Source organism: Mesoplodon bidens, assembly GCF_964165515.1.
Source record: "Mesoplodon bidens genome assembly, chromosome: 6".
Lineage (NCBI taxonomy): Eukaryota > Metazoa > Chordata > Mammalia > Artiodactyla > Ziphiidae > Mesoplodon > Mesoplodon bidens.
The window spans coordinates 111,792,304-111,809,234 of NC_138162.1; the positions used below are offsets into that span (position 1 = coordinate 111,792,304).

Below are 16,931 nucleotides of genomic sequence, written 5' to 3' on the forward strand. Positions count from 1 at the left end.
CAGGGGGAAGAACTTCTCAGATCTGTTTTCTCAGACCTCCTTCTCTGTGTAGTTGGAAGGGAGAACTCGGAGGTGGGAGGGCTCCAGGGAAGAGAGGGCGCTTGGAAGAGCCAGGATGAGGAGTTAGGAGACCGCGGTGCAGTCCCAGCTCTGCACCAACCGGACGGTGACTGTGGTCAGCCACTCCAGCTCCTGGACCTGCTTCTTTGTTTGCAACAGGAAAAAAAAAAAAAAAAAAAAATCGTACCCTGAGTGATAAAGGCACCCGACTCTGACAGCATACGGTGTGTCCCACCTGCAGCTTGGGGTCCATAAAAAGCCATGTTCCTTTGTTATTTTATATGATTTAATTCCAGCCCCATTTCATCAGGGTGAGTCGCTCTCCTCTCCCTTCTTCCCTGAGACTCCTCACTCCCAGAGGCTGCTCTTTACCCTCTGCTTTGTCCCTTAAAGTGGGTGTCATCACCTCCTCCCTGTGTCCCAGCCCCTAGGATGCGCGTCTCACCCAAAAGTCTGTGATCCCCTGAAGAAGTAAGGCATTGGGCCTTAAAGGTGCTTTTGAATCTGTAAAGGAGTCAAGGTCGTTTTCCTGGGAAGGCTTCTGGCACGGATGCAGCTTGTCCATCCCTCTGGCTCCCTTCCCCCAGGGGAATGGTGGCTGACCCCCTCTCACCCACTTCCCTGAAAGGAACCACTCCTACGGTTTTTCTCAGGGAGACTCACTGTCTCCTCTGCTAGAAATAGAAGTGGCTGGAAACTTTTAACAGAAACTTGCTTTCAGAGCATTGCTTTTTACCTCCTGGGCACCGTGCTGCGTCTTTATGATGGCTCATTCGGTCTTGTCTTTCCTAGAGAGGGGTACAGGGAGCGGAGCTCAGAGGCCACTGTGGGCGGGGCTGGGGGATACAGGAGACGACATTTTGTGTGTGGATTGTGTCAAACTGAGTTAAATCGTAGAACACCCAGCTGGTGTCTGCAGAGAACTGCAGGATCGTTTGGGGTGGGAAACTCACACATCTGGTGTCAGAAGTGTTCCGGGCGGGAGTGTTTGTGTGAGTAAAAACCCAGTGGTGGCGGAAGGCGGACAGTCAGACAGAAGACCTCTTGGGAATTGAATACCCGCTCAGGTGCTGCCAGAAGCCCCAAACGACGCCCGCCGAGCTTGCTGGAATCCAGCACAGCTCCGAGAATCACGTTCCCTGACTCTTCCAGTGGTTCGTAAGCCTGGATGCCCTGGGTCAGGTCCTCCCCTGCTTGGGATGCTGGAACAATTCCACTTCCCGCCCACCCCGCCTGGTGCAATGGGACAGTGCAGAGAGCCCTTGTGCTGTCCCCCAGCCCTGTGCTGCCCCGAAGGGGTGTCGGATCCCGGGGAGGCTCTCGGGGCAGTGGGTGGTGCCCAGGCCGGCCCCCCCTGGGGAGGGGAGTTTACTGGAAGGAGGCAGAGTCCCTTGGGACCCTGGATGTCCTCCGACAAGTGGTCCTTTCTCAGGCTCCAGTTGTCCCCACGTGGAGGAGGGAGCAGGAGGAAGAAGCCATTGGACTGAGGGATTCCCTGTTTGACAGAATTATGGTTTAGGAAATAAATACACTCCAGTCCTGCAGAGCTGAACCACGCCTTACCGGACTATCTCCCAGGGAATTTCCACCCACTCCCGGCACCTGTCCCTGCCAGTCAGGAAATGCCCCCGGTGGACTTATCTCCCCGCAGTGAGTGTGGGTGACTGCTGTCCAGAGCCCCCCAACGTTTGCGGTCTCTCTTCCTGAGTCAGTTTCCCTCGGAGACTGCCTAGCTGTCTCCACCGCTGTTTGCTTTGAGCCTGGGAACAGGGTATTTAAAAATAGCCTTATCTGAAAGCTTCAGTGTGCCTGAGTGGTCCCCATCAGATAGGCCCGCGGTTGTACTTGGCCTGTGTGTCCTGGCAGGGCCACACTACTGTCCTCCTCCAGTCTCTTCTTCTCAACTGCAGACTCGGGGCTCTGACAGAGAGCATTCGGAAAGGGGGAGACGCTCTGCTGTTGCCAAGAAGCCAAAGAGAATGCTGTCTACAGAGCGTAAAAACCCCTTCCTAAATAAGACGGGTGAGATCTGCAGGGGCCGGGGTGGTCTCAGTCTTGACTGATGTCACCAGTGCATGAGGTGCACACTTACTGGGGCCACCAGGCAGCTATTGTAGCACCAGGCTGTGTCTCTGAAGGAAGAAGCTGCACCGTCCCCAAAATGTCACTTCTGCTGTCCCCGTACTCTGATCATCACCTTCTGTTCAGCTTTTCTCCACCAGCCCTGTCACTCAGCGAGTCCCAGGTGGCACCGAGACCGCCAACCATGGAGCCCACCGCTCTAGCACCGCTGTCACCCCCGCCCCCGTGTCCCCCTGTCCCCTCTCCCCTCCTCACTGGGTTTGGATTCCTTGGTTCAACACTACGGTTGCTCCTTTGCAAAACACTTTAACTTTCTCTTCCTTGTCCTCTGTGTACCTGCCTGACACACCCCCTCCCCACCGTCTGCCTGCTCTGTGTATGCACGGTGGCATCTAACCATTGCTGGAGGGAAAACAAAACAAAACAAAACACGCAACCACATTCACTGGATTTGCATCACACTGAACGACCACAAGCCTCAAATGGGCAGCCAGCACTCCTGGGTGACTTGACTACCCTTCCTAATAAACGAACATGCCCATTCGCTGAGATCATTATTTCAACACTTCTCTCTTCCCAAACCTCCAACATTCCACCACCTCCAAGTCACTCTCCTATTTCACAGAGAAAATAGGAAGGATCCAGTGGGACCCTCCTCCTCTTCCCACCAGAGATCCCCTGACCCACTCGTCTTCAGCTTTCCCTCCCGCCACAGTGGAAGGGGTGTCTTTACTCCCCTCCCAGCCCCCTCTCTCCACCTCAAGAACTTTGCTGCTACAATTACTTTCTTCTCTCTCATGCACCATCAGTTTCTCCCTTCCTAACAGCTTATTGCCATTTGCATATCTTAGATGCTGGCACCTTTATTATACATTTGTATTATGATTTGATACATTGTTAATATACAATGCACTCTATTATGTATTTATTTTGTTATACACTGTTTCGAGGAAGGCAAAAATTGTTTCCCTGACTTTATGACTTTGTCCAGCTCCTATTTCTCTGCTCTCGTTCGTTACAGCAAACTGCCTCGAGAGAGTCAATTTCTTCAATTTCCATTTTCTCCTCAATCCACACAACTGGACTCCTGTCCCTACCCCTGGACTGAAAGGGCTATTACCGTTGGAATAAAAGACAGATGATCTCCATCTTGCTTGAAAACACTGTTTAGCTCTCTGTCCACCTCTTCCTCGATTTCTCAGCAGCATTTGATATTGACGACTGTCTCCTTGAAACATTTTCTTCTTTAAGGCTCCCTGATGCCCCCTTCATCCAGTTTTCCTTGTACTTTACCAGCTGGTCTTTCTAAGTCTCTTGTGACTGTTCTTATTTCTCTCTCAGACCCCCAGGTGCTGGAGTCCCCACGATGCTGTACTTAGCCCCCTCATCTATGTCTATGCTTTCTTCCTAGAGGAGTTTATCCAGGTATGGTGCTTTTTAATATCATCCAAACACCCAAATCCACACTCTTAAATTTATGCCTCTGACATTGGCCTTTTCCTGAAGTCCGGGTCCTTATAGCCAACCACCTACTCACTTCCTGCTTGAATGTTTGATAGACATTTAAATATAACACGGCTGAGACAGAACTGTTAATGCTGCCTGTCTCCCCGACCCATGCTCCTCTCAAACTTTCTCATCTCAGTAAACCCCCCACCTCCCAATCCAGCTGCTGGCCAGAGGGCTATCCTTAGTCTCTATTTCCTGCACACTCCACATCCAAGCTACCAGTGGACCCTGTTGGCTTTACCTCCAAAGTATCCAAAATACATCCCACACTAGGTCCCAAAGTAAATCCCAAATCAGACCGTGTGTCACCCCGTCCATAGCTGCCATGGGCATCCAAGTCACTCGCGTCCACTGTCATTGACCTCCAGTGGATTCCACGTCTACCCCCCTTCCCCCATACTTTCTACATAGATCTTGCTAACACTTAGATCATACATCACTCCCCTGTTCAAAGACCTCAAAACACTTCTGGCACAATCCCAGTAAAACCCAGACTCCTTACTCTGACCCACGAGGCTGACCCCACTCGAGCCGCACTGCCCACCACACTCCCTCCCGCCTCAGAATCTGGGTCCTTGTTTTTCTCTCCAGAACACTCTTTTTCCTGATCTTTGCGTGGCTGCAGTTTCAGCTGAAATAGCACCTTCTCAGAGAAGCCTTCCCTGGCCACGTGGTACAAGCAGCCCTCTCCCCCACAAGGGAGGACATTGCTGTCACCGTTTACCTTCTCTGTGGCACTTAAAAGTATTTAACTTGTTTGGAGGCCAAATTAGAGTCATTTCCCTTTGGGCTGAAAAAGTGTGCAGTCCCATCTGCAGGGGTGGAAAGGCCCAGTGGCTTCTCGAGTGCCCTTTGAACTACATGGCCGACGCTAATGGCAGATCTCCAGGTGCCCATCCATCCCTCAGCTCGTGACCTGTGCTCCATGCAGCCAATTCATACTGGGAGCTCTTTGCAGGAAATAGATCCCAGTCACTCATCCGCTTGGTGTAAGCAGGTGATATGATCTCAAGGAACGGCTAGAGTGCTTCTCTCCAGCTGTTCCTTCTACAGAATGGGATTCCTAATACCTGCTCTGACCTGCAGACATGGACTTCTCCCGGGAATGAGAGACAGGAGCCATTCAAGACATGCCTTCCCTGCCTGCTTTGTCCCTTTAAAGGTTTCTCCAAGTGTCTGTAGACCACCCGTGTCAGTCTCCTGGAGTGTTTGTTAAAAACAGATTCCTAGGCCCCGTGCCAGAGCTGCACATCAGAACCTCTGAGTGGAGCCCAGGAATTTCCTGGGAATGTGCATTTGCAGCAGGTGCCCCAGGTGATCCTCATGCAGGCTTCATTTTGAGCACTGCCACCTAAGATGTTGAAAAAGTTTGACACGAGTTCTCCGCACAGGACAGTAATGCTAAGCCCCGTACTTGGATGCCAGAAGTGTGATTTGAAATATGTGTCCTGTGGGTCCGCTATCCAGTCGTGCTCTGAGTTTGACCCATATATTCTGAATCCAATCAGAGTCACCTTTGGAAGTGGCTAATGGAAGAGTGAGTGGATTTGCTTTGGCTCCGGCCTTGGTCAAATTCAGGAATAATGAATGCCTGCATCTCTCAGTTTCACATCTTGAGCTCACATAGCCCGCACCGGGAAGCTCCTGATGGCAACACCACCAAGCAGCCCTCCTTGGGGGAAGGTGCCATAAAGGAAGGAGAGTGATTCAGGTGATTGTCCCTCCCTCCCTCCTCCCGCTTCTTTCTCTTTCAATTTAGTGCTTGACCCTGTGTGTGCTGTAACAGGAACAAGGTAAAAGGAAGCACATTTCTCCTCTTTATAAATATATTCTTTTGAAATATTTTAATTTCACCTTTTCTAACAGCAATATAGAAACAAACAATCATAAAAAATAAAATTATAAATTGTCCATCGATCACGTAATAGCACTTGGTATTGCTACAGGGAGGAGGCCTGAGGCTGGGTCAGGTCATCTCCAGCTTGCCGGGGATCCCCAGGCCTGTGACCACTGCTGAGCCTGCGAAGGCGTCAGACATCACCCTGCTAGGCAGTGTCATGGAGACTTTGAGTTTTACACCCAGGGGTCCTTGAGGGATGGCAGGGAGACGGGTAGATCATGAGTAAAACTGCAACAGTATCGTATACGCGTGGTAAAGCCGGAAGGCTGCGCTGGGGAGCTGGGCACGCAGGTTAGGCTGCGACTGATTCAGGCACCTCTTGACCCACAGGAGGCGGGGACTTCACAAAGCTGAACTGACTGGGTCAGTTGTCTGTGTTCGCCGTGGAGATAAGGATGCTAACAGACACTGGACAGTGAGTAAGAAAACACTCCTGTCTTTCCCCCGCACTTCTCTTCCTGACTCCTCCTCCCACACCCCTTATCCCCAAATAAAATTCCCTTGGCATGAACTAAGCACAATCGCTGAGACATCTAACCTATTCCAAAAAGTGCGCCTGTTGCAAAACCTATTCCATCAAGTGTTCTCGATCTCAAAGAATCATCGGGTCAACGGAGCAACTAAATTGCCCAGTTGACTCCATCTCAACTGGGTTGACGAAATTCAGGTAAATCCCTCAGCTGTGGCTGGACCCAGCTTTTTTAGTTACTGTCATGACTGGTTCCTAGAAAGAAAACTAATCAGTTTGGCCTTTTTTTCAGTTGTGGAATGGGCCTGCCTGTGTGGGTTCAAGGGTGTGTATGTGTACGTCTCTGAAGAGTGAGCGTGTGTGCAGGCTGGCCGGCCACCCCAAGACCTCAAGGGCTCTTCTGGAGGACGCCTGGCAGGCACGCCTCTGTAGGACTTGGCAGTGCTCATTACAGAACCCCTGAGGAGACGCATCACTAGGTAGAGAAAACCTCCCTCCTTCCTGCCTGGGGAGAAGCCGGCCGAGGAGGCCTAGCCTTCCACTGAGGGCTTCTTCATGGACAAATGCTCTGCGCCTCAGACTTCTGCCACTGTTCAGAGCCAAAGCAAAAACAGACCTTGGCTACGTGGTGATACCGTCTTTGAAGGAAGCATAAACCCTCCGGCTCTTGGAAGTCACAAGGAAACACCAAATTCTTTTCTAACTAGGGAGCAATCATCCACAAACTCCCACTCCTGGCCCACAAGAGAGAAGCAACCACTTCCCAGTGTGGGTCATGGTGTGTGTGTGTGTGTGTGTGTGTGTGTGTGTGTGTGTGTGTGTGTGTGTGTGTGTGTGTGTGTGTGTGTGCGCGTGTGCGTGTGTGTGTGTGCGTGTGTGCGCGTGTGTGCGCGTGTGTGCGCGTGTGCGCGCGCGCGCGCGCGCGCCTGGGCCCCACTGAAATTCTACAGGAGGACGAAGCATGAAAGACAGAGCAACAGGATGCCTCACATCGACAATGGAACCGTGACGGCAGTAGGAATCGTAACTTGGGGGGTGACGGGGCTGAGTGAGTGGAGAGTGGCAGCTGGCAGTTTGTGGGTTTGGCAAAGCATTAGTACCATCTTTGGAGTTCAAGTTCATGGATACGTGATCTGTGTAGCGTAATTAATAATGACTATTATTAACACATCAATATTCTACAGCCGCTAAAGAGCCGTGGAGCCTGAGGGAGACCACTCCCCTCCCCTGGTCTCACTCCCCTATGTAGCAGGGGGCTCGGCTAGATGGGTCAAAGGTCAGCCCACCCCCCCACCACCCCCACGGGGCGTTCTACTGGGGTAACTTGCTGAGGTCTCAGTCCTTACCTTGCCGATCCTCCCACTTGCCTTGAGGGAGAATCTTTTAAAATCAAACCCTGAACCTCTGTACTTGACCTACCCACTGGCTTCGCCATTTGTACAAATATCAAACAGTTATTGACAAGTTAGCCACAGGATAGTAACAGTCTGATTCAATTAAAATTAGTTGTTTAAGTCTGGCACAGAATCTCAGTGGAGGCTCAGGGCGAGCTTCTGGGGAGGGCACGAAGGTGACGGAGGTGACACGGTCGGAATCCACCAGGAGGCCTCTGCTGCGCCCCCCCCTCCCCGGGGAAATCCACTCCTAGGCGCTCCCCAGGGTTGTGGCGTGGCAGCAAAGGGGCTCTTTGGAGGTTGGGACTGGTGTTCGTGGCCAGAGCAGGCAGCAGGGGGCGGGTGTGCCTGCTCCCACGCCAGCTACACTGGTGGGACCACACACACTGGAAACAGTGTCCCCACACTTGGAGGGCCGAGGTCGAAGCCCTCATCCAGGGCACTGGCTGCGGCCCTGGGGCCTGCTTCCCCAAGCTCCACGTGTTATTCCTTTTGGTCTTCCTTTGCTGGTGGGTCCCTGTCGAGCCTGCTGAGTCACCCACTTAGGGTGAATCTGAGCCAGTACTTAGAGGACAGCAACAGTAACGTGGGCGCGGCTGATATCTAATCACCTCCCCCTGGGGGTCGGTGCCCCTGGGGAAGCCTTCTGCAAGAATCACAGCTTTGGTCCCCCTTTGGGTTCCCAGGTCATAGCACCAGTGATTCCGGAAACAGGAATGTGGGTCACTAAGGGGAGGATGAGACGTGTGCCCTGGGGACCCAGGTCTCACTGAACAGCGGATGCAGCAGCCCTTCTGCAGGACTCTTTGGGTATTAAACCAGGGCCAGGCATGGGGACACCGAGCTCCACAGCTGGGCCCTGAGAGCACGTGTCACAGGTCCTGGGGACGCCCTGCCTCCGGGGAGACCCGGTCGGGTAGCTGGGCCTCAGCTGCCTTCCCACGCCCCACCCACCCACCGCCGCCCCCCACCGTCCACCTCCCAAACCCTCGTTCCGGCTCCACCACCCCGTCTAGGGCTTCTCAGCACAGAGAAAACCTGCGGGAGTTGATGTTCATCTTGGTGACCCCAATGAGCTTGAGTGGCGCGGAGAGACTGAAGGAGGAGGCGAGCGGGGCGTCGCAGAAGAGGTCGGACAGCTCGTCGCGCTCCTCCAGCTCGTAGGTGGCGTCGTTGAGCATGCGCCGGTGGAGGTCGCAGGTCTGCTCGATCTTCAGCTTGTGGATGTCACTGCGCAGGCGCATGAGCTGCCGGGCCAGCTGCTGGTCCTGAAGCCGCATCTCCGTCTGCAAGGGAAGACGTGGGGGAGGCGTCAGCGCCGAGCTGGGCCGGGGAGAGGGGTGGGGGGTCGGTGCTTCAGCTCCATAGTCCGGGACCCGCCCAGGCCCGTTAACAGGAGACCCAATGAAGGGCTTGCATCGCCATTTGGGGTCCACCTAGAGAGAGCAGCCCGTTCCCAGCTCAGGGAGGTGAAAAGACACAGAGAGTGAGGGGACAAATAAGGATGTGCTTGCCAAACAACCCTCTGTGCTAAGCTAGATACTGTGTCAAAATCCTTCTGGAAGACATGCGTGTCAGCCCTGGCTTAAAGGTATTTCCAGCTGTCTCATTGTTTACAGATATATATAAATGGAGTAAGGGTATAAAGAATTGCATGGGAATGATAAATACCAGATCCAGGCGTCATTTCTGTAGCGCAGCGGTTATCACGTTTGCCCAGATTCAGGAGCACGGTTGCCTTTAGGCAGGAAGCAGGGGCTGAAATTGGGGAAGGTATTCAGGGGCTTCAACTCTGTTGAGGCTGTTTTGTATCTTGTGTTGGGTGGTGGGCATACCGTCACAGTATTTGTTAACCATTTAAGAATGTCTGTCTTAAATGCATTTTAAACATTTAAGAATTCGGCCTTGGAACCAGGTGCATTTCGGGGTAGAAAAATGAGCAACTTCACCAATAAGCATTTCATTGCTCTGTTTTCTCTCTTCCATGTTTTGATGTACTTCTACAGATCTCTTTTATACAGAGTTTATAGGTGAGAAAAAAACCAAGAGAGAAAGTCTTGCCTGGGGATCAGCAAAGTATTTAATGGCAAAACGGGGTTAAAATTCATAGCGTCCTGTTCATTAGTTTACTTCTCAATCCTTGGGCATCGTAACCCAAATGTATTGCCAATCAGAAATTGTATGGGGCTTCCCTGGTGGTGCAGTGGTTGAGAGTCTGCCTGCCGATGCAGGGGACACGGGTTCGTGCCCCGGTCCGGGAAGATCCCACGTGCCGCGGAGCGGCTGGGCCCGTGAGCCATGGCCGCTGAGCCTGCGCGTCCGGAGCCTGTGCTCCGCAACGGGAGAGGCCACGACAGTGAGAGGCCCGTGTACCACAAGAAAAAAAAAAAAAAGAAATTGTATGGATCTAGAATAGTGCCAAATCAATGCTGGCGGGCTCACCAGAGGGCAGCTGTTCATTCATTCACTTATTTGGAGCCTCCAGCCATGCTAGAACTGGGCTAGGTGCTGCCTAAGCCCTTCTGAAGGAGATGGGGGTCCACTTTGTCTGAAAGTCAGTGCCAGCTCACACCACTGCTTTATTTAATATGGTCTTCTGTGAGTTTGGCTTGAAGCACTTCTCTTTGGGGTATCCTGTAATTTGAAGACAGATCTCTTTGAAAGCTAGGAACCCTATGGCTCAGATCTGGACCAAGGAATTGGCCTCAGGAATTGCGTCTTTAATCTGAAAAGATCCTTTTAAGTTGGAGAATTTCAGTTTTGAGCAGGTGTCTGGAAGTACCTGTGAGATGTGGTCAGCAGGGAGGCCTGGTGGGGGGAAGGGGCCATTTTTCTATGGCCAATAGGTCTGGTCCAAGGTCAGAGAACAATTTAGTGTTGAAAACCCATCAGAGTCAGCTGAAAGGTGGGGGGGGGGGCAGGGGTTGATAGTAAGGCATCTGTCCAGGTTCCTTGGGCTGGACAAAGGCCACCTCGGTGGAGACACCTCACACACCCATTGAGCTTGGAGGTGTTCGCCTCTGCATAAGGGGAAGGAAACGGCTTCCAGTGGGGAAGGTGATGCATGTCCCTCACTTATTGGAGCCCAACACCAGAAGAGGCTGATCATTCTGTTTCCTCAGTAAGCTTGGTCCTGAGGGCCCATCACAGCGTGAGCAGCCCACCCTAGGACTGGCTTGCAAGACGTATTTCGTTATGACTCATGAATGTAAATCCACATTGCACCTGATGCTCAAAGACACAGTGTTTGTTCCAGGGCTACAAGGAAAAGCAGCAGTGTTGGCCCCCTTCCCACCTACTCTGTGGGCCACACAGGAATTTTCCAAGGGGACTCCATACCTTAAACCCAAAACTGAGTCCCCGCTTAAGAGGTAACTCCACTGTAATCAAGCCAAATCCATATAGAAATGAGTTTTCTCAGCCCCCGAAGAAACCTGAGCAAAATGTGCAGGGCTAAGAGGCTTTCTTTTCCCCCAGGAGTTTTTCAATTGTGTTAAAATACACAGAACATAAAATGTTAACCATCTTAACCATTTTGAAGTGTACAGTTCGGTGGCATTAGGTACGTTTACATTGCTATGCAGCTATCACCACCAACCATCTTCAGAACTCTTTTCATCTTGCAAAATTGGAACTCTGTCTCCATGATATAGTAACTCCCCATTTTCCCTCCCCCCAGCCCCTGGCAATCACTATTCTACTTTCTGTGAATTCGACTATCGAGTTACCTGTGTACGTGGAATCAGTACAGTATTTAGCGTTTTGTGGCTACCATACTTCACTCAGCATAATGGCCTCAAGGTTCATCCACGTTGTAGCACATGTTAGAATTTCCTTTCTAAGCCTGAATTATATTCCACTGGGTGTATACATCGCATTTGGCTTATCCTTTCATCCATGGATGGATGTCTGGGCTGCTTCCACCTCTTGGCTCTCGTGAATGAGGCTGCTATGAACACAGGTGCGCAGTATGTGTTCAAGTCCCTGCTTTCATTTCTTTTGGAAGTATACCCAGAAGTGGAATTGCTGGATCCTATGCTAATACTATGTTGAATTTTTTGAGGAACCGCCATACTGTTCTCTGCACCATTTTACTGCAGCCAGTAAATGTTTTTATTCCAGCCAGTCCAGAGGCAGGAGTCAGCCCCTCTTTTAATTCTCCAGGAAATCCCTAGTGATCCATGGGACTCGGATAAAGAGACATCACAGCAAACCACTTACACACTTAGATTCTTCTGTCCTGAGTTTCCCGACCGCCACCCTCCCTGATGCCCCCTTTCTAGCCCCTCCCCACTCTCAGAGCCTCACCGCCCCTCACACCCCCTCATCCCTTCAAGCAAAACCCAAGAAATCTCCCTCTTCCTCTTGCAGAGCAGCTTGATTACCGCCTTTAGTTACTTCTTCCCTCCCTTGGGGTTTCACCTTCCACCTTAGAAACAGCCAGCCTCTCCTAAGAGCCATTCTTATCTGACTCAGAGAATCAAACATGTGTTGGCTACAGCCAAGCACTGACCACAGCACAGCTATTGCAACAGGGCTACAGGTCAGCTGCCACCCCCATGGTGTGTGTGCTTTCTCACCCCGTGGGAACACACCCTTTCACCAAATACTATACCACAATTAGAGGATTGCTGGAGTTACAGGCAGCGCCTCTGAGAATCCGACAAGTAACTTTACCCTGCAGAGGCAACGGGCCACCCTGGGAGGGGGAATTGAAATCGGCATATCCCACAGCTGAGCCTGTGCCAGGGAGAGAATTAAACTCATGTTGATAGTTGAGTCACCAGGGCCAGGTTTTAGGGCCAGCATCTAAGTCTTTTTAATAAAGGCTCAAAACTGGGAGGCCCTGCCCAATTTCAACATTCTGCACCTAGGCCTGGAGAGAAAGGAGGTAAATGGTGAAATTCTTACTTTTCTTTGGCCAATATTATTCAGTTCATATGGTGTATTACTTATGATCTATTTGCTTCTTACAGCTCTTGGAATGGACAGTACCCAGGCAGACAGGAAAACAAAAATCCCAAGGTGATCAAGGGCATTTTGTTCAGTCCCGATTTCTGAGGCTGGAATCTAAGCTATCCCAGCCCAACAGCCACAATTAGTCTCTGATTGACGCTGAAGAGAGACTGGGTATAAAATCCAGGCCATTTTCTCGGAACATGCTCCCTTCTCTATGAGACTTAATCTTGAACCATGGGAAGCGTTTTCATAACCTGTCTCGTGACTTAGCTCAACTAAACATCCAGTTATTGTTTTAATCACCATTGTGTAGAAAATAGAAGCTTGGATAAAACATGATTCATTATTTGATCTTGGGTTTGGCCTCTGAGAAAGAGCCAGAGACACGCTGTGAGGAAAGAACGTGAGGGTTGTCACTGAGGTGAGCTGCTGGGTGACAACCACAGATGCTGGGAAAAATTAATTTTTTTTTTCAAATACCCCCTAGAAACCATACTGGGTTTGTGAATTGATTTCCAGGGGATGCTGTTGACTCAGGCAGAGGCTGGAACATGTTTTTCAGCCTCCGCTTGCTCTGCAGTCCCAATCTTGGTGCTGGGGCAGGTACAGGCTGAATCTGGGTTCTCCTGATGCCCCTGGAGCCATTGTCTGCCAGGAGGGAAAGTCAGAGCAGAGCCCCAGAGCCAGGACAGAGAGCAGGGGGTGCTTCAGGCCCCAGCAGGGACTGTCCGTCCCCAGTGGCAAGAGTCAAGCTCTACATACTATATGATAAAGTCTTCGGTTTTCAAACTTGGAAGGTCCTAGGCCAAACTGCCACCTGCACAGGTGAGGCTGACCTTTGGGAAGGACAAGGTGGTGCATTCTGAAGGCCCCCAGGTCTGTGCCCAGAGGCTCTGGGTTCTAGTCTGCTTTGGTCTGAATCTCTGTGTCCCCCTCAAATTCATATGTTGAGACCCTAAAGCCCAATGTGTTGGTATTAGGGGGTGGGCCTTTGGGAGGTGATGGCGGTCATGCGGGTAGAGCCCTCGTGACAGGATTACTATTCTTATAAAAGAGACCCCAGAACGTCCCCTCATCCCTTTCCATCATGTGAGGACACGGCGAGAAGTCTTTAACTCGGAAGACGACCCTCCCCTGACCATGCCGGGACCCTGATCTCAGACTTCTAGCCTCCAGAACTGTGATAATTGAATGTCTGTGGTTTATCAGCCACCCAGTCGGAGATGGTTTGCTGCAGCGGCCTGAATGGATGAAGACAGTCCCAGTCCAGCCTATAAGGAGATGAGTGGCCTGGGGCGGGAAATGTGACCCCTTTGTGGAAAGAGGATGCTCGTCATCTCCCCCCACCTCATAAGGGTTGCATCCTGGACATGAGGGAGCCCTAGAAGCCGTACACCCAAGAAAGGAATTCTGTGAGAGGGGAGAGACGGGAAAGACAGGCCCAGATGAGCACACCCACGTTCACCTGTCAGCCTGCACCTCAGCATCCTTTCACGCCTCCCTGCCCCCCTCCCACTCTCTGCACTCAGTCCTGCAGTCAAGAGGCCAGCGGCCAGGTTTCTCCGCTTCTTCAAACCTTTCAAAGGTACAACCAGCCCGCCTGGCTCCCTTGCTCTCTCCAGCCTTGAACTCCCATTCTGAGCCCCTGGCGCCTTGTGGCAGCCACGCTGGGTCTGTGTCCCCTCCCTCAGAACCACGCCTTCCCACGCCATCATCCACGTGCCCAGCTCGGCCCTTGCCCCCCATCCCTGCAGGCTGGGTGACACCCCAACCACAGATACCTCTTACGGCAACACCTACACACAGCATTGCCTGTCTCCTCACCAGAGAGTAAAACACGCAGGAGAGATCAGGCCTGGCGCTCAAAAGGCATTGGCTGAGGTGGAAACACAAGTTGGAATAAAGTAATATATTTTTTAAGTTAAAAAAAAAAAAGGCATTGGTCGAATGAATGAATGAATGAATTCAATCCTCCTAGAGCCAGGTCTTGATTTTACACAGGTGGGACAATCCTAGGACACCATCCTTGACTTTCCCACCCAGGCTGCCCTCCAGGCTTGGGGAGAGGCCTCGAGTAGAATGAACAGAGCATCAGCTTGTGGGTCCAAAGTCCTTCACCACCACTCACTGGAGGTGCCCCTCTGGGCAAGTTGCTCAAGCTGCCTGAGCCTCAATTTCCTCATCTGTGAAATGGGTGCAATAATATTGCCTGTTCTGCGAATTAAATAAATAAAACATATATAAGACACTTGGTCCAGTACATGGGGTTCCACAAATATTAGTTCCGCTTTATCCATTCTTCATAGTCAGAGCTAAGCCGTCAGTTATTTTTTCTTATTTCCCATACGACATTCTTATCTCTCCTACTAGGTTTAGGATTTCTGGAGGACAGTGTGATTCTCTTTTGTTCCCCAACTGCCTGGAGCTGAACTAGTCACCAACCCATGTTTCCCACACACTTTGGGGGTGATTGCTCACACCTGACACCTGTGTCACCCTTCACATTGTTATCAATACCAAGTACAGCCAGCTGGGCTGGTAGGGCAGTACTGGTATCTCGTCACCAAGTGGTCTGTCCAGAGTCACAGAGCCAGTAATGCCGAAGCACCTCAGCATTTGCCGTGGAGGCATCTCCCAGGCAGGGTTGTCCTCAGCTTGGACACGATGGGTTCAGGCCCACAGGGTGGGCCGGGGACTTCCCCAACTTCCCTGCCACTGCCCTGGACAGCAAGTGGGGGCCTTGCTGGGCAACAGCTAGCCCCGGGATGGCGCCCCCCTGTGCCAGGCTGCTGGAGTGGGGCCCAGAGCACAGCTATTCCCCCTGAGCCACAAGCAAGACTGCAGGGAGGGCTTGCCCCCCGCCTCTCCTGCTAGGGTGTCTCTAGGCAAGAGAGTAGACAGAGACGAGACCCCCCAGCACTTCCTGCTCCGCCATGAGCTCCTTGGGTTGCCTTCTGAACTTCCACCTGCAGGGAGCACCCGCCAGCACAGGCAGGAGTAGCGCTTCATTAAGGGATTGCGTGGAGATCAGCTCTAGCCAGGGCCATGGTCAAATGTGATGGAACAGGGCTGAGGTGCCTGGCATCCTTAGGGAGCCCCCAGAAGACCCCTGGAGCACCTGTGTTGGGGCTTCTAGACTTTTCTTGGGTTCTTGGCTCCCCGGCTTGGAAACGGATGGGCTGGGAGTTTCACGTCTGACACCGAGTGAGCCCAGGAACCAGCCAGGAGCCCTGGCTGCCCAAGAGTCAGGAAGCGAGCCCTGTGGAACTAGGTCTCCTATGAGTGATTAAGGCGCCCCTGCACCTGCGGTGTCTATCTATAGCTTCCCACCTGTGCCTTCAAAAGGAAGTGAAGCAAATCTGTTCTCTGCAAGTGTGAGCAAGGCCATTAGGTCTCCCAAGTCGTTTCACACTCCGTTACCCTGGAACCTGCCTCCTTAGGGGGGATGATGGTTTGGGCTTCACCCCGGGAGGGGCCTCACGGCAGCCTCAGTGCTGGGCTGGACCCAGAGCCCACCTCAGGAGGGTGCCTGCTGTGCCCGTGGGGCGTCCGTGACCTGGCTCCCCCTCACGTGCCGGAGCTAGGGGGTGAGTCCGAGCACACCCTGGGTGCTCAGGAAACCTCGGGGACTGCTGAGCGCCCTGCAGTGTGTCCAGCACCGACGTGGGGCCACCGGCCGGACTGTGGGAGAGGCCAGAGAGGGCAGGGGGAGCCCACGAGCAGCAGCTGCTAGTGGACACTCGCAGGACCTCTCCCCCCATCTCCCCCTCTGGCTGGAAAATGAAGGCTCACCGCCCCTTGGGTTCCTTCCTGCTCGAGCACCGATGGCTCCGTCCATAGTTGTAACCAGCACTGCGAGAAGCACTTGCTCCGGCAGGAGGAGGCTCTCCTCCTCAGCCCCTGTGCCGGGGGGCGGGGTGGGGGGGGCGCCCGCCCTGGGGGGAGCCACGTGGGCGGTAGAGAAGCCAGGGCTGCCTGCCACCCGGGCCCCTCCCCGGCAACTGGGCACCTCGGGGCCTGGCCTGGCCCTGCCAGCGGCCAGGAGTGGTGCCCCCCGAGTGCCAGACCCTCGGTGCAGCTCTGGAAACCATCTCCCTGCTGCCGAGGGCTTAGCCACCTGGAGGCAGCCTCGGTGGCCTTTCCCTGGCTTTTGTCAGCTCGCTGGCTGAGTCTGGCTCATGCCTGAGCCTGGGGATGTGGCCAACACCTCGGGGCAGTGCCAGTTTTGGCTTTTCAGCCCCTGGAGGAGCCCCGGGGCAAGGGTGGGTCCAGAGCCTGTAAAATAACACACCCCTCAGAAACGGATAGTCCAGCCCAGGGGCACCTCGGACGTGAACAGTCCCGAGGCCCTGTGTGCCACCCTCTGTGTCAGGATAATGAGCGTCCTCTCAGAGGCAGGAGAGTGCCTGAAAGAGTGCAGGATCAGAAAGCACTGGAGAACGACAGCCCAGAGTTCCAGGAGTTGAGACAGCGTGTTGACTGCTCAACTCATGAACTACGTTTGAGGTTTTGACGGCCCAAAACCTCGTGAACCAAGATGCGCCTTCACCTCTTCTGA

At 52.8% G+C, this 16,931-nt stretch overlaps 1 protein-coding gene across 1 annotated transcript in view; it reads right to left on the reverse strand.

The window, feature by feature from the left end:
- Nucleotides 1-8,402: 8,402 nt before the first annotated feature.
- FAM167A (family with sequence similarity 167 member A) overlaps nt 8,403-16,931 on the reverse strand; it is a 33,754-nt gene continuing 25,225 nt past the window's right edge. Inside the window, exon 4 of the mRNA XM_081237729.1 lies at nt 8,403-8,700. Within this exon, the coding sequence (XP_081093855.1) occupies nt 8,437-8,700 (264 nt within the window). The 3' untranslated portion in view covers nt 8,403-8,436. The remainder of the gene's footprint in view (nt 8,701-16,931) is intronic.